Raw genomic sequence first — 27,819 nt, 5'->3', positions numbered from 1 at the left:
GGCCCTGTACATCTTCCTGCGCTTCTTGAATATTGCAGCCTGCAATCCACGTGGCTACAAGCTCAGCGAGTTATGAATAGCGGCAATATTTTATGGTTTAAGTTTTAGCTTTAAAAAAATTTAATGACATTTAGAGATATTGGTTGAATTTTTCGTAGTTTTTTAATTATAAAAATAGTTTATTTTTGAACGAAATAAATATTAAAATTTCTTTCATACTTATTTCACTAAAAAATAGAATTTTAATTCAATTTTTTTTTGTTTTATGAAAGTAAGTAAGATTTGCTCAAAAAAATCGGAAAACATAAGTGTTTTTCAATATTTCGGGTGCTTTGAATAATTTATCTAATTGTGTTTTAACTCTCTTAACTTCTGTCGTAAACTAACTACGTATGTTAACGTTTGTCTTGGCCGCTGCGTGTAGCAAGCCTTTACTCATGAGTTATGTTTACAACCGAGTTTATTAATTCACTCCCTCGTCTTATGCAAGTAATGTTATTTAATCAAGGTTGTGATTGTTTTGATAAACGAGCTGGTAAACGTTTGGAAAGTTTTAAATGTCTAACACAAAATATGTCCTAGTTTTTTTAATTTTTTTAATAAAGCACTTGTAACTTGTTTTGAATGATTCCAAACAAAATATACGTTCGGGGTGAAATATTGCAACACAACTTTACGGCTAATAATCAATATTATTTTTCAATCCAACCCATATTTAATGGCTTAAAATCTAAAACTTTTTATGGGCGTCAATATTGTTACGAACGTGAGCAAGGCCGCGACACGTGCAGGTGCAGAGCTGGCTGGCGGGTGCCGCAACATGATATGCGCCGCGCGCGCCTGGAAGATTACAAGGATTGTCGCTTTCCCCCCTCCTTCCCTCCACTCCCCGCGCGGCGCCCTGCCTTTGACACGTAGCTGACACCTGACAGCTGCGGAGTTACGCGAGTCGCCGACACGTGTTTAGAGATATTTCTGCCGTCCGGTCGGCGCGGAATGACGCGACTGGCCCCAGCCGCGCTCGTGAATTCTAGAAGGCGCCTGGGCTGATATATAAGCCGAGGACGCCGGCCTCAGAGAGAGTTCAGTCGGGCGTATTCCCGCGGCGGAGTTTCCGGGGCAATAGTGCCGCGGGTGCGGCAGAATGGTGAAGTCCTTGGACGAAGGTTCCAGGGCAGGGAGCGAGTCAGTTCAGTGAAGTCGGGAGTTTTCCCGCGGCGGAGTTTCCGGGCGATAGAGCGGCGAAGTCCCTGGACGAAGGTTCCAGTGCGAAGAGTTCAGTTCCGGGCGATAGTGTTGCGGGCGCGGCGGAGTTCCGAGCGAAGATCCGAGCGAGGCGTCGAGTGGGATCTCGGCGAAGGGGAAGTGCGACGGCGGCGGCGGAGTGCGGCGACGGAGTCCTGCAGCGGAGGTCCACGAGGGGTGCTGCGGCGAGAGTTGCGCCAGAGGTGCGGCCCAGCGAGGCGTGTGGAATGTGAGAAACGAGTGACTGGAGGAAGCAACATTATTTTTGAAGTGCAATTGATTATTTGCCATTTTAGAAGATTAATTTTAAGTGAAATTAGTAGTGGCCATCAATAAAACTGTAGTGTAATAAAATCTTTAATTGGGCTATCCTTTACGAACCCGCGGTAAATCGTAACAATATACTAAGCCTATTCGCACAATGATATTATAATATTCATTAGTCTCTGAAATTTATTTAAAATTATATATACATATATAAATAATCTTCCTAAAAAATATCCTTTTTTGAAACAAGTTAATTTGATAAATTTATAGACGCACAAAAATAAATTCAACCACTGCTTGCAAGTTTCCAAATAAACATTAATTTATTGAATTCTATACATTATTTATGCTCATTTCCTTCATTAAAAAGCATTTGTATGCAACAAATGAATCAATACCTACGTTATAATTATGTGTTAAATGCAATAGAAAAGTTAAAAAAAAAGCAATAATATTATCATGCAAAAAACTTCAAACAACCAGGAATATGTATATACAAGTGGATAGAAGGCTATGCATGCAAACTAGGACACTAGAATAATGAACGTGTTCTACTTACAGGCGTTCCAAACATGTGGTCTAGAAGTGTGGCATGGCGTCGAGAAAACAAGTGCATTAGCTTTCATGCCAAGAAGCAACAGTCCTGGAAACGTTAGTGAACAGAGCATTCATCCGGACAAGAAGAACGATTCAGTCAAAGAGAAGAAAGCAGAAGAGTAACTAAAGGTTATTAAAGGTCAAGAAGAAATATAACAAATACAAGTAAGGGGTTGTGTTTATATTTTTTTTATTTATGCTCCAAAAAAAATTATATATATAGAATGCATTTCCATGCAGATGATCTCAGCAATAAAAATCGCTCGTTAAATGAACAAATTTTCATACACTATAAATATAAAACTGTTATTACCATTGCAAATCAGTGGAATTTATAAAAATTGTGCTATTTTGATTATTTTTGAAGCAATTTTTTTACAGTTCAGTAGTGATGTTTCACTGATTTGAGGTTGTTTTAACAGATTCATTTTCGACCGTAACTTGTGAAATCATACGATAATGTAACTGCTCAGTGCTTAGCTGATATTGTACTTTTTATTAGAAGCTTTGCGGTTATGCCTAATGTGCACTTGCATTCAAGGACAGTGATTCTTTAAATTCGTTTTCAGCCCCCAAATGATTGCAGAATGATCGTGGTCAGTACATAAAACAAACATAGATTTTCTTAAACTCGGAAATGGTCGGTGAAATGTTTCTGATCATTTATGGACCTGGATACGGGTGCTACAAAGCACCAAAAAAAAATATTTTATGTAATAAGATAAAACATCAGGTCTTGTGATCTATACGTATGTATAATGTCAGTATGTCATTCGTTAAATATTTTGTAAATTTTTTGAAACGTTTAGTGTGGTTCCGCTAAAACGGTTCAATCCTGTTCGTCTAATAGTAGAGTTTCCAAAAACCTCAACCATTTTCCATCAATTACGAGGATATTTGTATGGCGTAATACAGTTTAGACAGAGGTAAAATAATTTTTGTACTTATTATTCTTAACAGATCACATGTTTCACTTCCCAGTTATAAAAGTATGATTAATTACTTTTAAAATACTAACATGAGGAATTTTTTTAGATCAGTCTTTTATAGTGTGTAGGCCTAATAATCTTTTTTGCCTAAAGTAAATGTTTGGAAAAAATGTATTCACAGTTTTGTCCAAAATTTGAAGACCATCGCTGAATTAAAAACTGATAAGGTTTTGTAAGGTTTTGGTTAAAATGCCTGGTGGTAACTATGTATTAAGTTATAAAAAATTTCAAAATTATTCAATTTATACATTATTAAAACTGTTGTCATTCCTAATTTTAGTAACGATTTGTTAAACAAAGCAAAATCAAGAATTCTAGAAAAGTCTTAACTATATGAGAAAATATTTTATTCGGTTGTACAATTTTTTTTAATCTAGAAAAAAAACTTTTCCAAGAATATTTTTTTAATTCGAAATAGTAAATGAAGTTACTTAAGCGAATATCTGAGAAATATTTATTGACAATTTAATTTCGGTTTTTATACAATTTTAAAAGTAGGTGTTAAAATCAGTTAACTAGTTTTTTATATATATTGCGGTTAAGAATCAGTTTAAAAAATAAATTTAAAAAAACAATTTTTTAATATTAAATTTACTTATGGTCAAACTCTTGACTCTTGGTAGGACCTTTATATAAAACTATTTATGCGAATACCCCAAAAAATAAAATTCTGGTAGATATGATTATATATTATTATTGTTAAAATTTACTTTTTATTATTCATGCACAGTGAAATAACATATTTTAGATTTTATTTTTACATCGAGATTATGATTTAAAAATTATGGGCTTATTTTATGACATCCTTAGGTACTATTAAATTGTTTAACCAAGCAAAACAAAACAATTTGATTTTAGTTGCAAATTATTTTAAGCGGGTACATAGCAATTTTTACGAGAATGTGATAGTGGAATGTTAAGCGAAATATTGGAACTCTATAATTTTGTACAATATTTTTATAGGCCTATTTAAATATATAGTTTGGTGAGTTTTGGGTTAGTTCAGTGTATACAAATATACAAAGCAGGGGTATTTTTATTGTAATACCAACTTTACTGACTTTTATTGCAAAGGTACAAATTTTTAATGAAATTCATATGTTCTTGGTTAGTGTATAAACCGAATGAATATTGAGTTTAAATTCAGAGGATTCGTATTTCTAGCCAAAAACCGTTGTCTCGTTTGCACAAGCAATGAGTATTTGTTTTTTTTAAGATAAAATACTCTTTGTAACTAGGAAATAACCGATCTTCAAATAAGAAGCAAAACTGCTCAAATATATTTCACTGAAAATTCAGATAAATCATGAGCTGTTTTTTGGCATACTGTATGCGCACGTGTTATTTCTGCACGTATAGTTTAAAGTAATTTATAACTCAATGCTAAACATTTCAGTAAATTTATTGACTTTTCTACAAAAAATACTTCTCAAATAAATGAGATGATGTATGAGTTGCTAAATTATTTTATTTTAGGACAAACGACATTGGATTCTAAGTTCTTTACGCCGTCAAAAACCGAGTACAAGGCCGATGCAATTAGAATTTTTTTCTGTTTATTTAATAACTTTCAATGAGGGTTTCATAAATACATACATATTATAATTACGAGCTTGGTTTTATGCATTAAACTCTAGTTCCCGTCACAGATTTATGTTGATACATGCACGTAAATTGACTAATATCAATGGATGATTTGAAAGCGGTACTCATTGTGAACCGTAAAGTAAAAATGTTTAACAGTCTGTCGATGGTGGAAGCGAATGTGCTGTAATTAAACTTCAGTGAGGTTATTACGACTGGCTGCCCTTATTGACAGAGGGTGGTTATGTAAGCGTGTAAGGAACGATTTAACATTTGTATGATTCTCTATCGTAAGTGGGTATTTTCCCACATATTTTGTTTCTAGAAATTAAATATTTTCTTTGTAAATTTAAATAAATTAATCCCGTTATAATCACGTTACCGATGGTGATTGATGTAATATTTCTCAACAATTCAGTTCATTTTATTTAACGGTTTCGAGAGACTTAAAATTTAAATTACATTTCAATCATATCATGAACTGAGAAAAAAAAAAACGTGTGTTATACAGTTATAAATTAACTGTTTGTATATAACGCTTGTTTTATAACTCCATTTTATAATATCTTAATAAATGAATAATAAGTTGGTTTGTCAAAACATTGGAAAAATCGTGTTTCTATGATTTTGAGAAAAACAAATTTCCATTGATTTATTAAAGTTATCCTAAGAGACTTCATACGAAAAATTTATTCTAAACTCTCTACTGTAGATAGAATTCATTCTAATATTAAAATTTAAAAAACTGTCTCAAATCTTTAAGATAAAAATGTAATGAACTAATACCCAGAGTAATTTTATGTTTATATTTTATAAGAATAATTTAAAACATGGAAAAAAATAAGCTGAAATGTATCCACAGTCGAAGAATTCGTTTTTTTAACACGTATAAATCAACGTCCTAAAGGACGTCATTTCAAACGATAAGGCGTGGAACAAAAGTGTTTACACGTTAGGTAGCTGAGATTATTAAATAGCTGGATGGAACAATAAAGATTAACAACACATTGAAACCGTCGCGTATAATCCACAGAGTGCATAAAGACGGTCAGAAACAGGATAACCCGACCCAATTTAACACAATAGCGTGAGCATGTTTTTTTAAATTAAAATGCTATTGTACGAAACTCGCAAGTTTTTTGTTTTCAACGGGGTTCGCGTTATCTGAATCCATTTTGGAAACGGGAACGTCTGCGTGGTTAAAAATAGGTCGGCGCGCTTCGGAAGGCCCTTTGCGGTTCCCTAAATCACAGTCCGTCCACCGCAAGCGTCGTACATAAACACACAAACAAAACTAACGCCTCTCTGTGACCATTGCAGAGCGAGTATCGTCCCTACGGACTGCGACGTACATGATGTCATTGTTCGCACCGCAGTCGCCAACGAGAGAGAGAGTGTGTGTGTGTGTGTGCTCTCGCAGCGACATCATTCGGAATTATCTGGAATGGCCTCTCGAAAGTACATACTTGGCGTTTTAACGGTAAACACAAAAACCTCACCCTAGAAATCATTTACGTATCCCTCTACCACCACGATCAGAAACTAAATATTTTCAAAGTCTCTTTGTTGGGGTTCGCGTCTCACACGTCATGTCGATTTTTTTTTACTTGACAACGTCTAATACATCGATGAACGCTGGCTGCACGCACGAGAAAGTGTCCCGTTACGCACATTGTCCTGTTACGCTGTGTTCCGTTAAGCTCGTTGTACGCTTGCTCCGCATCTATCTCTCTTCCACTGGATTGAAACAACCACCCATTTGACTTTTTCGAGGCACATTAAACTTGAAACACTCCCATTCGTTTCCTACTTTTCCTATCATCGTCCTATCCTTAACAGAATAACACAGATTGGAAGAAGTTAAATAGCAAACATGTATAAAAGTTATAGTTAAAATAATCTCTTCGTTAAAGTAATAAATATATTTGAATAATGAGTGCAAATAAAAGTAAATTTATCAATTAAATTGCAGATTTCATTTCACTCCTTCTTTGTATCCATACAAAATAATGATAATTCAATAAAAATGATTCAATTTTATTCATAAAAGTATGCAATCATTTCATCAATGTTTTGTTATGACATTTTCACGTTAAACTATCGTCCGTAAACCGACTTTACAGACAACCAATTTTTCTCCGTCATTTTTTTAAGGGTGATTTATTTAATTTTAACTTGATACCACCGTTACTTTTATGTTCTGCCGTAAATATTTTCAACATAAATTCTCGTGCAACTAATCACTTCTTACACCCGTGTAGAGACAAGTTTTCTTTGGAAATCAATTCACAAAAAAAAAATAGTTTTTAGTACTACAATAAAGTTTAATGTAACTTTTGTACAACAAATAGCAATGGTATTTTTTCACATACGAAATACGTGTTATTCGAGATAATACTGAATATTCATTCAAGCGTAATTATTTTTTAAGCAATGGAAAAGGTAGTCAAATATTCAATTATTTGACTTATTTGGCTTCAAATTGACTATTAATGTGCGCAGTTAATACAAATTTACACAAATCTGGTATCTTACATAAAATTGTTCTGTTTCGTTTGGAAATAAAATTACAGTGAATGTTATTTACATTATATGAAAATATTTGAGGTAGAACCAAAAAAAATGGCAAGGGAGTTATCGAGTTATCATTGTGTAACTAGCCCTTAAAAGAGATAATGACGGAAAAAAACGAAAGAACATGGTGTGTGATATTGATCCTTAAGAGGCCACTCCAGTATTTCAGGGGCACTACGCAACCCGCGTTAACCTCATAAGATTCAATGTTATTTTCATTTTGCTTATAACTAATTAACTAATATAGATTTCTAAATGATGCTTGCTTGATATGTAAGACAGCGATGCTCTTATCAAAGCCCCTTTCTTCAAAAACGTGCATAAATTACGGTTTTATACTAATCTTTACTAATATGCATAAGGATATTGTCTAGGTTTGAACCATAATTTATGCACGTTTTTGAAGAAAGGGGCTTTGATAAGAGCATCGTTGTCTTACGTATCAAGCAAGCATCATTTCGAAATCTATATTAGTTAATAAGTTATAAGCAAAATGAAAATAACATTGAATCTTATGAGGTTAACGCGGGTTGCGTAGTGCCCCTGAAACACTGGAGTGGCCTCTTAAGACCTTTTACTTTAATTTTTATCATTAGTGGTTTTAACTTCTTGTGTAGCTTTAACTGTGCGTTTTGTTGTAGAAAGCATTGCTGGAAATCAACTAGGTGTATTAACAAACATTAAAAGTTGGAACGAATATTGATTTATGCCATCAGTTTAGTACCTCATTTGCCACTATAAAATTCCATCCATGTTTTAAAATTATATAAATGTGTATTTTAAAGTAATGTAGGTTATACCGTGATATAACTCTGTAAATTAAATTCCCGTAACTGACAAACGTATAAAGACTGATTTACGTTCGAAACCAACTCTTAGGTACCTAACCTGTGATATGCATGTATATTAAAAAAAATTATCTCTCCTTGAAAACATTCCTTCCTATAGGAGGGAATAAAACATTCCTTATTAAATTAAATGCCAAATTGTCACATTCATATAAAATTAACGTTATTGTTTGAAGACGTGCTAGAATCCACACCACATCTCGTTTTAATTGCGGTCTCGGTGGATCATCGGTAGAGACCGGAAAATTTCGTGCATTCATTTCGTGGTAGACTAAAATTGAAATGCATATACGAGGCGTGTCCGGAAAGAAATTACCGTCATTTAAAAAAAATACTCATTAAGAAAAGGTTTTATTGAAAATTTTAGTTTACTACATATCTACATCACATCTTCACATAGTCGGTATTCAGTTCCAGACACATTTTCGCAACGCTCTGCCAGTTTATTTAACCGCTCTGCATAGAAGTTCGCCGCCTGGAAATTAAACCAGCTGATGATCGTACTTTCGTAAATTTTGTTGTAATTGTTGACTCACGTTTCATTAAATCACCCTAAATTAAGCCCTTTTCTTCCTAAAAAAAAAACCGGTAACTGTCATTTTTCGACACGAGTATAGAGATTGCTAACTTTTTCAGAAGATTTTTACTAAGCACCTTTGCTTAGGCTTCACGCATTGCGTATTCTAAGTCTGTGATGCCTATGCGTCCGTTCCATTTTCAGGCGGCTGGCGAACTTCTATGCAGAGGGGATAAATAAACTGGTAAAATGTTGCGAAAAATGCTTGGAACTGAATGGCAATTATTTGAAAATGTGATATAGATATTAAGTAAACTAAAAATTCTAATAAAACCTTTTTTTATGAGTTTTTTTTAATGAGCAAACGGTACTTACTTTCAGGACACGCCTCGTATCATTGTCCTGGGTCTGCTATTGGCTCAAAGTTTATGCGGAGCACTGTAAGTCAATGAGAAACAGAGAATTTTTGGTTCAGAGAGGTCTGATAAGTCACCAGCCAATGAACGGGTGGCATTTTTCTGTGCATGCAGAAGACTGTTTAGTCTATCATGGAGGTCATTGAACCCGCTGATTTCTACATTCCCTAAATATGTGACTAAAAAAAATTAATTATTTCTTTTCACTATGATAGAAATATGCATGAGACAAATTGAATGATCTGGAACAAATTTTTAAATTAATTTTTAATAAAATTCATAAAATTGTCAGACAATTACACTAACGACTGCATAGTTAGTTAGAAAAAGAATATAATTAATAGTGTCAGCTAATACAGTACTATAAATAAGCATACAAATGTGGCATATTTCCTATGCATTTTACTTTTACGTAAAATAATAAAGAATATATACCATAATTTTAAGGTAAATTTCCCATTTTATTGTAAAGCTTAGTAAAAAACTATAAGTTCTTGGAAAATCACAATTTTTTCTTATAAGTTTACTAACTTATCATTATTGGTACAAATTAGGGAGTTGGTATTGGAGTCCAAGGCCTCATATGGTGAGGAATTAAAACTTCAAATATTTTTAATGAATAATTTTCTTGGTGCTCTTAGAATTTTATCTGCAAGGAAAAACTTATTGTCCTATAGACGGTTCTTGCAATGAGTGAGATTTATTTAAGATGTTGTTTTGGACATACGCCACTGCTGATTGCACTGTATGTCATAAGAAACACCAATAACAGACTAATGAGATAGATATGCAAATAACAGAAATCAAGCCAAGATCAGGCGATGTACAAAAATTTTAGAATATTGTCAGCGCAGAAAATTCCGTGTAAAAACAAGTCAAAAAATTATGAAAGCACAGACGGAACAACGAGAATATCAAAATGAACTATAATTGAAGACAAAATACGACAACACAACGACAAGTAGAAGAACCCAACGATCATACTAATAAGATAAATGGACGACACAATGTCAACACAGAAAAACACACATGTGAATCCAGCGATGTGAAAAGAACAGGTATTTTGGACTCCACAATGACGACAGCAGAGACTAACCCAGGCTGATCAATCATGCCTGTGTCTGCGGACGGGAACAGATCTCAGTTCCTGAAACGTCTCAACTGTTGTCTTAGGAAGCATGCTGTGTTTCGTCTGTGCTGTCTTCGTTGTGATGTCCAGAATATCTGTTTTGTCACATCGCTGGGTTCGCCTATGCGTCTTTGTGTTATCTTTGCATTGTCCATTTGATCTGTTTGGTACCATAGGTGAGTTATTTTATTATTCGTTGTGTTATCTAAGGTTGATTATTGTCTTTTATTTACTGTTCTTATTGCAACTCGTAGTTGTCAACTCACTGTGTTCGTCTGTGCTGTGATATTTTTTTCTTCTAAATCCTTTCACGGAGTTCTCTGTAAGGTCCATGCATTTAACTTTTGGCATCGGCCGTTTTTGTCTTGTTTTCTGTCTGTTTGCTTCTTAGCTTTTTCGTCTGTTATTAAGGTATCTTATGACATACAGTGGAATCAGCAATATGGCGTATGTCCAAAACAACATCTTTAAATTAAGTTAAATCTTGATTTTAAATTAAATTAAAAGCAATCTATTATTTTTTTTTCATAATTTCATCTCCTCACAAGATTTTACGTCATAAATTTTATATCTCAAATCTTTCTTGCTAGACGATCTGCAAATTCAAGTTAGAAGTTAGAACACGCATAAAAAAACTCGACTGTAAAAACGCGGTGCAAACTGAGCAACGCACGAAAGAATTGACTTATTGTAATGTAAACGTACGTACATATAACGTGTACGTAATATTGAAATCAGTGTTGTTGAGAAAACAATGATAGTATTTCTGTCAATAGATTACTATTACTTTGTACATAAATGAGTTAAGAATACAGTGATTCACGATGAGCTACCAGCACTCACAGGGCTTATTCTTTACATCATTTAGAGCAAAATATGCCATATAACTGCGGGTACTCTTCCAAATATAAATGGAATAGTTCAACCAATTGGAATACCTTACAATGAGCTGCTTATTGCGTATAGAATTGGATGTCAATTGTTTACCAAAGAACTACACAAACACGTATAACGCATGTATCTACAGTAATAAAATAATACCCGTAAGCAACCACGTTCAAACAACACGTGTAGTAAATTAAGCATACAGCCATGTATGGAAGTAGGCGAAAACGTTATTGAATATTTTGTATTTTTTTTCAAACACGCAATTATGGTGTTCAATCGTAAACAGTACTATCTGATAATATATCACTGCAATTACTTTAGAATGGGATACATTTTTTTACTCGTGATTTTTAATCTAATGAATTACTCTGTAAATATTTGGAATACAAACGAAAAATAACATGAGAAATTAGGCTACAAATGAAGTAAGAGATAAGCCGTTCGAGTCGCGGTATGTAGTTACAGCAGCCTATATTGTTTAACCTTTATACATAAAATTATGTGACCTTTAAAAATATACATAAGTTTTCGGTAGATATTGTAAAAATTAAATCATACAAGCAGCGAACGTCACAAAAGTTTTTTTTTTTTTGGCTGCTTGTGTGATTTGTATTTTTATAGCAAAATCGTTCATTAGTGTTTTAAATTAGATTTTAAATAACTAAACCAAACATGCATGTATCATGAGATTTTGTGACATTGCAAATACGATTTTTTATTTAGCAACATTAGTATAGGTGAAAGTGACTTACCTAAACTGTTTTTATGTTTAACGCATTCAGCAAAAAATTATGGTTTACTGATGTACGACGATAACAGCTTTAACTTTAAATACTAAATTAATTAAAATTGGAAAAAGATACGTCTATAATTTTGATTCATAAAGATTATAAGAGAACAAAGTCATATTAATATTTACTTATTCTTTTTTTGTACAATTGTGTGCATAATTATGCAGCTTGCAGGCAAATTACATGCGCGTTATTTATCTTCGGTAAGCGTTTAGTGTTCCACGATGCATCTAATTTACAAACACTACTGGTTGTTAATGGGGTTAGCATATATAAACTACTATGCACTATCATAACCTCTCTCTGAAATATCTTAACTATGAATCAATGGGTTATTTAGCCTTTTACACTACTTCAAGCTCTAACTAGAAATTTATCTTATAATACTTTGTACAAGTAATTTTCTACTATCTCATTCCATCCGGAAAACATCTTCCTAAAAATACTAAATATTTACATTACTTGATAGATACTACATTATGCTTAATGCGCTTAAATTTTAAAATTTAAAAAAGAATTAAAACCATAATACATATTAGAGAGTACAATTTTAATTTATGGTTATACTACAAATATTAAATTCCCATAGAGGAAAAATCTATACAAACATCTACTGATAGATATGCAATGAAAGGAGGAAAAGTGTGTCAGAAGATTCAAAACTTTAAATAATAACATTATTAGAAATACCAAAAATAGGATCTTGTTCTCTACTACGTAACATGGGACGGAAAAAAGACACAAAAAATTCTTGTAAAGCGGATTTTTTTTTTCTTTCACATTCTTCTCTACAGAGATGGATGAATATATGCATTTTTTTAACTGAGAAAAAATATATCGAATTTTTAAGCAAAACATATAACTATGCAATAATACAATTTTTTAGTTACGGAAGTAGAGACTGAGAAATTCACGTATGCAAACAAAATAAGTGCCGAATCATAGAAAACACTTGTCAAGTCTCACGAGACCGTAGCCAATGAACAGATGTAATTCTTCCGCGTACGTAGAGGATTTTAGAGTCCATCCTAGACGTAACTGAAACCGCGAATGTTCCTACTTACAAAGCATCAAAACAAATGGCTGCAGTTGAAACAACATTGCCCCACATAGCTCAAAGCACGTCAGAAAACCCACAAACCATTTCCGTGACCTAATTGGTATAGTACTTAATTATCTGTTGATCCGATGCAGTATAACTAGAAGCATGCATATTTCTCGCAAAGATTCCGAGACTAGCTGAAAGTTAAATCACTGTAGCAATTACTGTGATTGGTGATAAGGATGAGTTTATTTCAGGTGCATGTCGATTGATAGAAAACCAATCACAGTTATAAATTGCCGAAGAAAACGCACCCTGAATGACTCGATTAAATAAGGCAAAAACCTCTCTCGCAGACGGCAGCCAATCACATGGAAGAGAAACCGCTAGTAAGGGTATACCTTGATGCAGTCTAATAGGCGTTCAGATTTTTCGCGAAAAATGCCTGCCCTAAGTACAACCATTCGCGAATCGTTGGAAAGCTATGAAAGGCATTTGCCACGAGTTCCGTTAGTCTTCAACGACTGGAACAATACAAAATGCGTGAAACTCGCAATGGACCGACACGAGTTCATCTCTATGATGCTCAGACGCGGTCAAGATACTTCGCAGAGAATAATGAAAGAAAAAAAAATTTCGCCGCTTCAAGAAACTGACTCGAATGAGCGAGTCAGAACACTGGCGACAGTCTAGGGTTGTGTTCCAAAACTTATTCTGCGAGCAAACCTTATGATTCAACATAAAGAAAAATAATTTTTCGTGGGGTTATCCCAGACCTGTAGAGCAATCGCTTCAAGAATTTTTCCGCAATGAAATATTGAATGTCACATCACGTAAGCAAAGGTATGTCTGTGAGCTACGAATGCAGTTTACTTGTACTTCGTCTCTATTCACTATGTACTACTTCAAATGCTGTTGCTTTACTGCGTGTTACTTTTCGAGTAATGTTGGAAAAATGCGCTTACTTGGGGATGCTCTGCAGTTACTTCACTCTGTGAGTGATGTTCTGGAACGCAGCCCGGACACGCGGACGTACAGGGGGGGAGGGGTGGAGAGGAGACGGTAGATAAAAAAAGGGACGGCATGGCATGAAGGTGTGAAGTTTTAAAAAAAAGGGTCACACTGAGAGAAAGGATTGTTTTCCTCAACAAAATATTTGTTTATATATGGCGAATTAAATATATTTGGGTAATTCTAAGAAATATTTTGTAGAAGGATAGATTCTGTTGACCCAACAAAATGATTTTGTCAACCGAAATGTATATTTAGTTAGATGTAACAAATTATTTTTGTTACTTACCGAGTTTGGTTGAACTAACGAAATATTTTGTTCCGCCAAGTAAAATATTTATTTCGCCATATACAAACAAGTATTTGTTTGATTCGAACAAACCTTTTTTTCTCTGTGCACGGTGGGTAGGGATTGGGCTTGGGGGGGGGGGGGGGGGGGGGAAGCGACGCCCCGGAAACTCACTGTTCTTCTTGTAGAGCAGGATCTCGAACTGGTCGTATATGTGCTTCTCGAGGCACTCGTCGATGCGCGCGATGGTCTCCTTGTCTGTCAGCTCGCCGTACATGAAGGCGCAGCGGCACGACTTCTGCATCACCTGCAACACGCGCGCGTGGTCCCGTCACTCGCTCGCCGTCCACCAGTATCACTGAAGGGACACCTGCATTTCGCGAGTACATTTCGTGTCAAGGTATTTCACAAAACAACTGTAGCTAAGAGTCTTGGCTAGAGACATGCCAAAATTCGCGGATTCATTTCGCGATAGGCTGTCATCAAAACAACTATACCTTCGTACCGCTTCTGCGACTGGCCGCGCGTTTCATCTGGGGAACTGTGAAGCCAATGGGGAAACACTAAACCAAGAAAGTGCCGAATTACGGACAGCCTAGTTGAGACGTCTCACGCGTCAGTGGCCAATGAACAGGTGTCATTTCCGCGAGTATTTAAAGGACTGTGGAGTCTATCCTAGAGGTCAATAAATCCGCGAATTTTGCAGGTCTCTAGTCATGGCAAATTGTGAGGGTGCAGCAGTACGGTGGCCACATTCTCATTGGCCCCGTCAAGAGCGGGACGACACCTCTCACCGACCTCAGCCAATAAACCACAGGAGAAAAGCTACAGTATTTTGTGAAATACCGTGACACGAAATGTATTCAGGAAATTCAGGTGTCCCTAATTATCAGGATATGGTGGTGATAATCAAGGTGATAATGGTGAGGATGATGATAATGAGAATGATGATATTGTTGCTGGTGATAATAATGATGATGATGAGGATAATGATGATGATAATATTGGTAATAATGATGATATTTATGATGGTGAGGATAATGATGATAATATTGGTAATAATGATGATAATAATACTGGTGATAATCCACATGTATATTAATAAACATAAATAAAAAACACTGTGGACACCAAAAAAACAATGTTTCTATTCATCACAAAAATGTATTCTTTGCTGAAACCAATATTTTTTTTTGGTGCAAAACTGATTTATTAGTGACAGAAATATATTTTCACTAACAGGGTTGAGACTGGAAATTTTTATGTTAGTTTAAAGTTTCTCAAAAATACTTTAATGGTAGTTTGTATGATCTAAACTAAGAAGGAGAGTATCCGATTTTGTAAAATTTTATTGGTTTTTCTATTTTTAATTCTGTCCACATTTATCACATATGTCTCTGTGTTTTACTATAGATGTACTGGCATTGATGTATTAAAATTAATACACCCATCAGGATGTTCAAAATGTATTTAATTTAGTTGAAAAGACTTTTCTTTATGTCGGAAAGAACAAAAATATTTTTGCTGTAAAGTATTTTCAATCCATCAACATTTTCTGTATTGCAGGTTAGGTTGTCGGTAGCAAGTCTTTGAGTAATATTTAAACTTTTTTTAGGACCATTTGAGTGTTTTGTGTGATTTTCTGTGTATTTTACTTTATAACCTGTAAAATGATATTTTTTTTTTAAATAGCGAGAGCTGTTATGAAATACGCACACACTTACACGCGGGTGCAGATCGCACGCTTTGGTATACAATAAATGGAAAGTTACTTCGTAAAAGTAAAATACTGAAGATAAAAAGGAAGAATACATCAGCGTTCCCTTGAAAACGACTCACGCACCTCAGCTCGGTTGTAGCCGGATATTTTGCAGAAAGACTCGTTGCAGTAGACGATAGGGAAGTCTACAATCTGGGCGTTCGCCAGCAAGAAGCTGCTGTCAGCTGTAATCAAGCAAAAAACATCACCGTATTATTTTTCGTTAGTCAAATCATTGTTTAGACATATTGAAAACATAAACCTCGTATTAAAATAAATAATTGTTCCATTATTACTAGAGATCTGTGAAATTCACGGATTCATTTCGTGATAAGATAGAGTCCAAATACTTTTGACATTATTTTGCTTCAGTGATTGGGCCACAGTTTATCTGAAGGACGCTGGGCCAATGAAAAATCTTTAACAGAAGAATTAGCGAATCACGATCATTCCAGTCAACAGGTGTTACGAGTCGGTAACCAATCAGCAGATGTAATTTGCACGAGTGCATAAAGGATCATGGAGTCTATCGTTTAGGGATTTGAAATCGCGAATTTTACAGGTCTCTAATTATTACAGACCGGAACAATTCTCAGATTCATTTCGCGATAGGCTATAAGCGAAACGTTTTCACCTTCATGCTTCTTCAGTTATTGTAACACAGTTTACATGAAAAACTCTGAGCCAATAGAAAACCCTTTACACCCGAATAACAATCACGATCAACCAATGAGCAGGTGAGCATTTGCCCGATTACATAGAATATTTTTGAATATATCCTAAAGTTAATTAAAACGGTGAATTTTTCTAGTTTATATTCATAAGAGTTTTTTTTTAGCCCATTGTAAAATATTTCTATACTATTTATGTTAAAAAGTATAGTATGTAAAATATTGGTAAAAATGTAATATATTTTATTATAATTTATATTAATATTATAAAAATTAATAAATATAAACTTTAGCTGTCATATTTAAAAAGGGCAGGTTCCAAATACACTGTACATAAAATGAATGTTATCAAAACAGATAACATTGTAATGTTATAAATAAAACAAAATCCCTTTCGGCACAGCCTATAGGTGTAGGTAGTTTTCGAAGTATATATTTCTCATGACAATGTTTCGGAAACTTCTATAAACACCTAGAATGCATCCGGCATTGAATGTGGTAAATAATTTCATATTATGCCTATTAAGGTAATTCTGCAATTATTTTTTACCTTTAAACAAAGGTTTATGGTAATATTAAGTTAGTTATTAAAAAATACGATAAATTTGAAATAAAAAATATTTTAATTTTTTTATTTCTAACCCTGTTTTCACGGTAATAGTTCGTTCATCAAAAATTGTTTCAGCCAAAGTTTATATATATATATATAAAGATTTTACAATAAATTACAATGGATATACAGATAAATATTTTAAAAAAGTAATGGCATTGTTTTTCTACCCTTGTTATTTTCACCCCTTTCCGTAATGATTTGAGATATAAAATTTAGTTAGACAACAGTTTTCAACAATAATTAAAGAGTTAAACAAAAATAAACATTGATTCGATAGAGTAAATAGTATGGAAGTTTAATTTATTTTCTTATTTCAACCCAGGTATTTTCAACTCCTTTAAGTAATGGTTTGTAATATCAGAAATTGTTTCGCGCAAAAGTTTTAGATAAAAATTATAATATTTACAAACTAAGTGAACGGATTTGATGGTATGCATACTAAAAGGATTATTATTTTATTTTTTGTATTCCAACCCCTATTTATCCATCCCCGTCAGTAATAGTTGGTTGTACCAAATATTATTTCAGACGAAAGTTGTGATAGTATTTATAAGGTTTACAAACAATTTGAACGTATCTGATAGTATGCTTACTAAGGAAAAATGATTTTTTTTTTGTCTTCCAATCATTGTTTAATCCACCCCTTGCAATAATGGCTAGTCGTAAAAAATATTTCAGACTAAAGTTATATGTAATAATTTATTTTTTACTATAAAACAGAACGGATTTAATAGTGTAAATAATAGGCAAATTTTGAATTTTTTTAATTTCTTCCCCTTAATTTTTTCATCCCCTGCAATAATGGTTCGTCTTATCAAAAATTATTTCCGACCAAAGTTTTAGATAAAAATTATAAGATTAACAACAATCTGAACGGATTTGATAGTGCACCTACTTAGGGAAATACGAATTATTATTTTTTTTAATTCTACCCCTCATTTTTGAACCTCTCGCTGCAATAGTTCGTCTTATTAAAAATTGTTTCAGACAAATGTTTTAAATAAAAATTATAAGATTAACACAATATGTGCCAATTCAATGTTGTGCCTATGAAGGGATTTATGATTTTTTTTGTCCTTCAAACCTTTTTTTTCAACCCCTTTGCAGCTATTGTTGGTCGTATTAAAAACGTGTTCAAACAAAAGATTTTGGTTTTACTCCAAAGAGTTATTTTTTCATTTTACAAATTCATTATGGAACTAAATAATAAGGTTCTTCAAACACAACGACAGTCTTTTCTTATCTAAATTTAATAATTGATATTTTGTTGTTTTGTACGGTTGTGTTGCAACTACCGTAAAACAATATGTATATTGTCAAACGAGACTTAAATCCATTTCTGAAAATTTTTAAATTTTTTGAAGCAATTTGAAATAATATGGGTGAAAACACATTGCCACTTGACATGTATTTTTTTGAAAATCTTATCATTGCCGTACGTTAAGAGAATTATTTTTCCCGTCCCTCAATTTCTCTCGCCCCTCCAAAAACTGGCTCTCTCTCTCTCTCTCTGGGCAAATGCAAGGATCTCCCGTTCGTAACTCGGGGCGTGGGAAAACATGTTTTTGACTCTGGAACAGCATTAAGGCGGCCCCAGTGCGGGCGACGCCCCGTTACTCTTTTTGTTCTTCTTCTTCTTCTTCTTTCCCCTCCCCCCTCCCCTCAACCCCCTCCACACTGGGACGTAGTTCGTTTTCCCGTCGCCAGGTGGTGCGGGCTGCCCTTCTGGCGGCGGCTACCAGCGCTCGCCTGGAGGACTGATGAAGCATTCCCGAACCCTTTCTCGCCTCTCGGTCCGTCCGTTCATACACCCCTCCTTCGCACAAACACGCTCTCTCTTTCTCTCTCTCTCTCTCTCTCGTCCACCTGGCGACCATCCTGCAGCATCTGTCCCGGGGAAATATAGCAAACCCCGCAACGCCGTCGACGCTGTACACACGTGAGACCTAGTTTTTTGAAGTAGTATTGGACCCGCCCGGTAGACAGCAGCTTTCATAATATACTATGCTAACACAGCTACTTTGATTTTCAGAAGGAATGCATAAACTAGGGGAAGCACCACAACGCCGAAATACACTAACGCCGAAAAATGTCATTGCAGGACTGCCACAAAGGTTAGGTTAGGTTAGACCAGGGACCGGAAAGTTACTTTTAAAAAGTAACTCAGTTACAGTTACAAATACTCCAATGGAAATGTAAACCTGTTACAACTACAAGTTACACTACTGAAAATAAACCAGTTACAGTTACAGTTCTGAGAAAAGTAACTGTAAGTTACTTTAACAGTTACTTTGTGAAAAACTAAAAATGTGATACGTAAAATTGTTATAATTAAAAGCTAATAAAACATATTGTGTTTAGTAAAGATATATGTTTATTTAAACTGAAATTTTTTTAATAGGTCTTAAACTACATTGAGTAGTTAGTTCACACTACAAAATTGTTCGCAGCACCACACAACAAGCACTTCACAATAAGGTTATTTTTATTACTCGACCGAACTTCGAAAAAATTAGAATATGAAGGCCACGGCAACGAAAATTCTGGACTGCTTTCTAGGCTTCTCGCTTCATTAGATTACGTCATTGCTTTCACGCATGTGCACAGGTAGGTTAATTAATTAAACAGCACAACAGTAAACCCGGATGTCGCAAATATTAAATAAATGACAATCAAAATACGAGCGCAGGCTAGCCAACAGCAGTTTTACAAGTACAAGCAATACCATCGCAAATAATATGCTTGTCGGGATTTTCGTTCTGGGATTGAAAAAATCAACAAATCGTTGTTCGTTCAATAAGAAATACATTTTAAAAATGTAACGCAAGAAGTAACAACAATTATCGTTACTTTAAGGCAGAAAAATGTAATTCAGTTACAGTTACGGTTACTGAAAACTTAATATATTGAGTTACCACGATCGTTACCATAAAAAGTAACTGTTACAAATAACGTCGTTACTAGTAGCGCGTTACTACCAGTCCCTGGGTTAGACTATGTTAGGTTAGACTAGGTTAGGTTGGGCTAGGCTAGGCTAGGATAGGCTAGGTTAAGTTAGGTTAGGTTAGGTTAGGTTATATTACGCTAGGTTAGGTTAGGTAAGGTTAGGTTAGGTAAGGTTAGGTTTGATTGTGGTATTTCGGCGTTAAGGTACATTTAAGAAACACGAATTCATTCAGTTGTTATTTCGGCGTTGTGGTACACAGCAGTTTTATAGCTGTCGGCGTTGTGGTCAATTTTGACATTCGGCGTTATGGTATTTCGGCGTTGTGGTAACGACCCCATAAACTATCTTCGGTCAAACAAACCAGTGAAAATTAATTCACTCTATATTTTGTTCACACCAGACATTAACTGGCTTGCCAAATGAAACTTTTATGATAGCAAAACTACGCTTGAGAATATTTGGTAAACTGAACAAATAGTCACGGTAAAAAAAGTAATCTTAAGTTTTAAAATTGTCTACGAAAAACTGGCATTACTATTATTGTATAATCCGTATTATCTTTGCAATATGTTAAAGGGCTCGGTTGCACCGTTGAGTATAAATAATACTTATAGAAGTCGCCAAGCCATAAGAATAATTTTGTCCACTTGTTGAAACTAGTAGGACTGCCCGACACGAGATGGCATTGTAGTCGCCTCGTCAAACTGGTGGCGCTGTTGTGCGGTGGGCAGGGAAAGTATAAATTCATTATTTATTCCATGATTATTTTTTTTTTGATTTAGAAATAAAGTTCGCTGGTTTAATGAATGTCCCTGGAGAAAACAGACCACGGAACAAGCTGCCCGCTTTCTCCTTGGGAAACTGAGGTCATGCAAAATTGGCTTGACCTTTTATGATTCACATTTCGCATTTATTGTATACCTACAACGGGAACACGTCAATCACTATTGTTGCTTGCGTCTTTCTATTTTGGGTGTTGCTGGTTATTTTTTTAATCCAACATTAGTTTAAAAGAGTTAAACTATAAGCTGGGCAATAATAACTTCAAAAGTTGAACACCGTTACAAATTTTATCATAAAATAAAACAGTCAAATCTTTTTACGTATCGGTCAAACGAAATATTAACATATTTTGTGGTTGAAGATCTCGTTACCTGGAATTCGAAAGAACAATGTTTGGCGTAACGAACAAACACAATCTGATATCAAACAACATATTAAAGTAATTTTTTACACAATTATGATTTTCTGTATAGGTCCTAGAGATGAAAAGGGCTACCTACCTGACTGGAAATTGGATTTTTTAAAGCTTCCTAACTTAAAAGGAATGTTGTGTTAGGTATTGGACGTTATAGCCAAACAAGAAAGAAAATGTATTTTGTATAACTATCTTATGGTTTCATTCAAATGAAAACAATACGGTGAATGATAAAATGTGTTTAAAGTCATGATTCAATGCTGATTTAACGTCACGAAAAATCTTGCGATTGCTAGACCGTGTTTTCATTAACTTCGTGATAGAAAAATACTATAATGCAAAATTTTTAGAGAGTTTCACAATACTGTTTTTCACCAGGTTATAAGGTATGGAAATATATTTGGTAGAAATGCAAGATTTTCATTTTATTATAATAACCAAAGAATTTGATTGCATAAAATGGTTTTGTTTTTGGTTGTTTTAAACATGCTTTATGGTTATTTTTGATGTACCAGCATAAGTAATTTACGAAAATACAGCTTATCATATCTATTCTTATACTCGTGTGAATAATGCTCAAAAATTATTATTTAATTAAGTTTTTATATGCACTTAATAATTTTTGCTTTATATAATTTAATTTAATTCTTGATAAATATATTGTTGGAAGATTAAGAATGAATTACGATAAGCTCTGAAGCAACCAATTTTTTTCTTACATGCTATTCTGACAAAAATTCAGTCAAAACAGGTAACCGATATAGATAATGGCCATATGGATTTTAAATATTTGGGAAAAAATATAATAAAATAAATCATATCTAAATTAATTAAATGAAAACCGATTCAACGACTCCTCACAGTTGTGTAATTTGAATATGTGGTAAGGGAACTCACAAATAATTTCCCAATTTAAGATAACTTTTCTCACTATGGTGTGAAAATATTTTTCAAATATCTGACCAAACCAGTATATTTTCTTTTGATTAAGGTGAATTTGATTTATTGGAAATAACCAAATAACTTGAATCTAAAGTCATTTTTAATCAAATAGATCATCCATAAAATATTACGTGAATTTAAGAATATGGTGTGTAGTTATAAAGCCGCCACATGCGAGATCAGAAAACAGGCTATGTTTATTATATGTAATTTTAATTCTTCAAGCAGTAATATAACTGTAACCTACTTTATGTAGATCAATCCTAGTTTTCTTCGATGTAATTTATTATATTATTTTTCAAACCCAAACGGTCATTGATTACCAGTAGGCTACTTCAGAATTGTGATTAGAAAAAAAATAACGCCCAAACTGCCTCGGCCTTGAAAGTCGGCTTTCAAATTTTATTATAATGTGTTATTTTATTCCTGCAACAATTTGGAATTTGTAAAGACAATCACGATTTTGCCCCTTTCCTTTCTCTCTGCCATTGCATTTTCCAAGAATGAATAAAAGGGTTTTAAAAAGCTATAAGATATTATGCATAAGCCAACTGTATATATTTGTACAAATTTTCTCAATTATAATTCAATTTATATTATTTTTTTAAAAGAAAAGTGTTTGCAGTTTCCAGTGTAACGAAAAATGCAGCACTGTATCGTCGCTTTTACCAACGCTTGTCCGAGATTGAGGAGTGGGGCACTCAATATTACCCCTTCACCTCACCTTCATCGAGTGACTCGATATTAAGCCCCTTTCCCTTCTCCATTATCGAATTCCTCTTTCCTGAACGTTGTATTTTTGACGTGACAACGTCTAATAAATCGATGAACGCCGGCTGCACGCACGAAAAAGTGTCCTGTTACGCACATTGTCCCGTTACGCTGTGTCCCGTTACGCTCATTGTACGCTTGCGCAGCATCTATCTCTCTTACACTCGATTGGAACAACCATCGATTAGGCTTTTTCAAGGCACATTAAACTTGAAACTCTCCCATTCGTTTCCTACTTTTCCTATCATCGTTATATCCTTAACAGAATAACACAGAATGGAAGAAGTTAAACAGCAAACATGCATAAAAGTTATATTTAAATAATTTGTTCGTTAAAATAATAAACATATTTGGATTAATGAGTGCAATTTAAAGTAAATGTTTCTATTAAATTGTAGATTTCATTTCACTCCTTCTTTGTATCCATACAAAATAGTGATAATTCAATAAAAATGATTCAATTTTATTTATAAAAGTATACAATCATTTCATCAATGTTTTGTTATGACGTTGTCACGTTAAACTATCGTCCGTAAATCGACTTTACAGACAACCAATTTTTTTTTTTTTTTTGTTATATCCTGATGCGTCATTGGCTTAATTTACTCTACCGGATATCTCATTTCTGTACATCGAACCGTCTAGCCAACTCTCCTTCTCTACACCAACTAGCAAGGATATTTAAAACATTAAATGCTATTCTCCTTGCCATATGAATGCATTCTACGGACTTTCTTGCTGCCTAGACAGAGAAAGAAAGAGAGAGAGATTGTAGTAATTTCGCTGCTCACTGCAGAACAAGCAGTAAAGAAGTGTCATACGTGTCCTACGATATTTTTCTTAAAATTTTTTCTCTCGGCCGACAAACATTTTCAGGCTACAAACACTCTCAGGCTACAAACATTCTCAGGCTACAAACATTCGCAGGCAACAAAAACTCCCAGGCTTAAAACACTCTCAGGCCGTCACCCATCTTGCACATTTTCGTAGATATTGTGGTTTTTAATTTGTTATTTTAATTTAACGGTTAAAGTGTTATTAATTATTTTGTTATATCTTTTAAGTGTTATTTTAAGCATGAAGTTTCACTTCTAACACGCATGGCACAAAGTTTTTTTTGCTAATATAAAAATATAACCCGGTTAAGTTAGGTCTTTTTTTCCGGGAGGGAAGATTTTCACACTTTTAGGGTGTTTTTATATCCTGACAGCGAAGTTTCTGAGCGAGCCGCCAACTTCGGGAATCTTCGGGAATCTTCGGGACTGATCGGGAGACAATGAATCTTAGGCTTCCCTCGGCAGTGTAAACTTGAGATATGGTATAGACCTATTCTTGTCCTTCGACAATTTTACGATTTGCCACCAGAACTTTCGAACTAATATTTTGTAAAGTTTGATACGTGCGTTTGTTTGCGAATAGTGCCACAAACATTTATAGAAGAAGAAAATATAAAAAACACTTTCTTCTTTGAAACTCAAACAACGCTTTAAAAAACTTACTTGCTGAGTCCGGCATGGCACACTTATTTTGGCAGTTCGATTGGCAATTAAATCATCCAATGGTAGCTTTAAAAATGTTCTACTACACCACTTGGTGCTTAGATTGTAGACTAGCCATATTAACTGTATGATCAATACCATAAAACTCGATACTGTACACGCTCTATAAATCATAGAAACCGCTGGAAAAATTGTTTTGAAATCAACTTCTTAGAAAACTTGAAATAATTTTTGAACGTGATAATTATTAAGATAATGTGTATTTATTTCACTGGATTCGTTTAATTATTTAGGACTCCATATCCAGGAAATAGAGTTGTTAAATGCATATTGAAGATTAATGTGTTATTCCTGGCATGTTTAGAAAATGCGCGATATTAAATCTACATTAAAATATAATTGGGGTAAATCTTGAACTGAATCAAGTGTACAGCAAAGCCGTTAGTATCGTTTAATGCAAGGCTGTTAGCATCAAGTTCAAATAAATAAATATGAAATAACTTAATTTTCTAAAAACAAACTTATAAGTATGAGCGTGAAATCATTTTTCATTCTATAATGATTTTCGTGTAAAAGTAGGCACATTAAAAAATTATGAGCTCTATTTCTTATAAAAACATCATACAATGATAGCTGTGCAATTTTAATACATATTGAATCACTTCTCAGAATCCAATGCTCATCACACAATAAAAGTCTAAGGGGTACTGAATATTATGAATTGTTTAGACAATAATCTTTACACTATAGTAGTTCTCTGAAAAGTGAGACCTTGCAAGCAAAACAAAAAAAAACTACGTTGTTTAGCCAATGTTGTCATTGATTGAAAAAATAACATTAATTCCAGGGACATTGAAAAAAAACTTTTTATAATCTTAATCCAATCATTGTACGATATTGCACATTTATATCGAGTACAAATACTATCTGTATTTCCAAAATAAATACACTATCTTAGCACTAACCTGTTAAAAACTTAAATTTTCATCCACCAACATCACAAATAATCATATGTTTGGCTGTTCTAATATGTATACTGTCTCATGGTTAGCAATGTCTGCTATTCTTCTACTACCAGACGTAACATTTTCATCTAGCTGACGCGAGTGAGAATATCAAAATTGAAGCCGGGATCAATTAGTAAGTCTGACACTTCTATAATATATGTGTTATATTATAATATACTACAATATTTTACGGTACAATTTTTTTATATATATTTGTTATTTGTTTTTCCAATAAACCATTAGAGTTACATAAAAAATTTACTGCAACAAAGTAGGAAAAATTTTTATTCTTTAGAGTGGAGCCAGTCTTAAAATTTTTATAGAATAAACAGTTTCGCTAGAATCGTTGAAAAAAAGGTAAACAATACGTGTAACGGAACCAATACAATGGTCTCATTTTAAAACGAGAAAAAAAAATAAAAATCCATACTCATTCGTCGTTTTAATGACTTAAATAACATACATGCCAAATTTTCAAAAATCTAAAGAAAAAACGCGTTTTTTTTGTGACTGCGTAGCAAATTTTTAGTCGAACAGAAGAAATCCTAAACGGTTGTATTAAAACAAGACCAATAAACATGAAACAAAAATATTTCTCCTAGACATAAGCATATAATTTTTTTTATAATACAAAACGTATTTCACCAAAAATGTTAGAGCCATTGTAAGAATTAGTTTGGTAATCTTCAAGAATCAAGGCAAAAATAATTAGATATTTCTTGTTAAATTGTTTCACTGAGAAAAATTCATCCTCAAGATAACAGATTCTCTTCTTACGTTAATATATATATAAATATTTGTACCTATTGAACTTTCTTTGTTTAACTTTGCTTTCCAAACATAATTCATAATAACGAGTTATCTAATTCACTATAGACATTAATTCCATCTTTGTTATCATCAATTATAATCCTGATGCTGAGTACTTGCTTGTTGATAAACATGTCTGCGTATGTTTGAATAAGGCTAAACATTTTGTGACTAAAAATGTGAATTATACGTACAAATCATCAAATGTATATAATAGTTTGTTTTTTTCTATCCCAAACAATAATTGATCGTCTGCTTACGAGTGTGGGTATTCGGGTGAAGGGAAAAGGGACATCAAGAGTATTATTCATCGTCACTTTGACAGGAAAACATTATCTTCTTTTTTCCTCCCTCCCTCCCTCTTCGAGAAAAGTCATGGTTTCTCTACAGCAGCGTTTACCAAAATGAGTTCCGCGGAACCCTGGTGTTCCGTGGTAGGGTAACAGAGGTTCCCTGAGTCAGGACCAATGTCGTATAAAGCAGGCACAATTACTGTCGAATAACTTGCTTTAAAGGATTTGGGGTGTTCCGCCAAAAGAAAGGTCGATCATAGGATTACCTCTTAGAAAAAAAATGGGATGTGGCTGTGTCATGGACACGACCGTGTGTTGTACGTGAATACGTGTACGTAACAGGTAATATTTTCTATACACAATATAAACAACGCTATTTTATGTATGTTATGATCATGTTTGAACACTAAGAAGTCCTTCGGGTTTCCATGTCTTGTTTATGATAGCAACTATTTCCGTTCGTGTACTGGCACCGTCGTTGAACCGCTCGGCCGCATTCATTCTTTTATGTTCCCGGCACTGCTTCACTCGGTCATATGGTGTTTTATTGGTATCATTCGATTGCTTTAGGGGAGCCCTTTCCAACGGTATACGATCTCTGTATTTGGATTTGGCTTTTTGACGCGTATATATTTTTTCTTATATATTTTTTTAACACCATATATATTCACTGTAACTATTTTACACTAGTGTTTCATTAATGCGATCGATAGATTTTGCCGAGAGCTGACGACTGAAACTCAAACGAACGTCGTAGCTTCTCCGAGTCAAAACTTATACTAAATTGAATTCTCGAAACGCAGCAAAATGACCATCAAATGGCGGCGCTTCCCCCTCCACCGCGCGCGATGCGTCACAGTCCTCACTTAGCGAAAACAATTCTTTGATCCTTTAGCTATCCAGTGGTGTATTTAAATTTTGGATGGAGATTATAGATCCGTAGCTGCAACACCAAACTGTTTCCCCCCAGATTTTGTTGTCATTCGTTTTTTGTTTTAATTGACTCCCACTATGGAAGCAATTTTAAAGACGGGTTCATGTCAAAAGTTGGGAACCGCTGCTGTAGCTACAGGATGCCGGTCTGAGAAGAGACGAAAGGTCCGGTTTCTTCAGAAGCCTTTG

The 27,819-nt window shown here is 34.0% G+C and overlaps 1 protein-coding gene across 1 annotated transcript in view; it reads right to left on the bottom strand.

The window, feature by feature from the left end:
- The window catches only part of LOC134538600 (potassium voltage-gated channel protein eag), a 267,476-nt gene that overhangs the window by 82,581 nt on the left and 157,076 nt on the right, over positions 1-27,819 (bottom strand). Inside the window, exons 4-5 of the mRNA XM_063380027.1 lie at positions 16,031-16,131; positions 14,362-14,494 (exon numbers count right to left, since the gene is read on the bottom strand). Coding sequence (XP_063236097.1) covers positions 14,362-14,494; positions 16,031-16,131 — 234 coding nt within the window. The remainder of the gene's footprint in view (positions 1-14,361; positions 14,495-16,030; positions 16,132-27,819) is intronic.

Source organism: Bacillus rossius, chromosome 13, assembly GCF_032445375.1.
Source record: "Bacillus rossius redtenbacheri isolate Brsri chromosome 13, Brsri_v3, whole genome shotgun sequence".
Taxonomy (NCBI): Eukaryota; Metazoa; Arthropoda; class Insecta; order Phasmatodea; family Bacillidae; genus Bacillus; species Bacillus rossius.
Note: the sequence above shows the minus strand (reverse complement) of the source record. Positions and strands in the feature narration are given on the sequence as shown.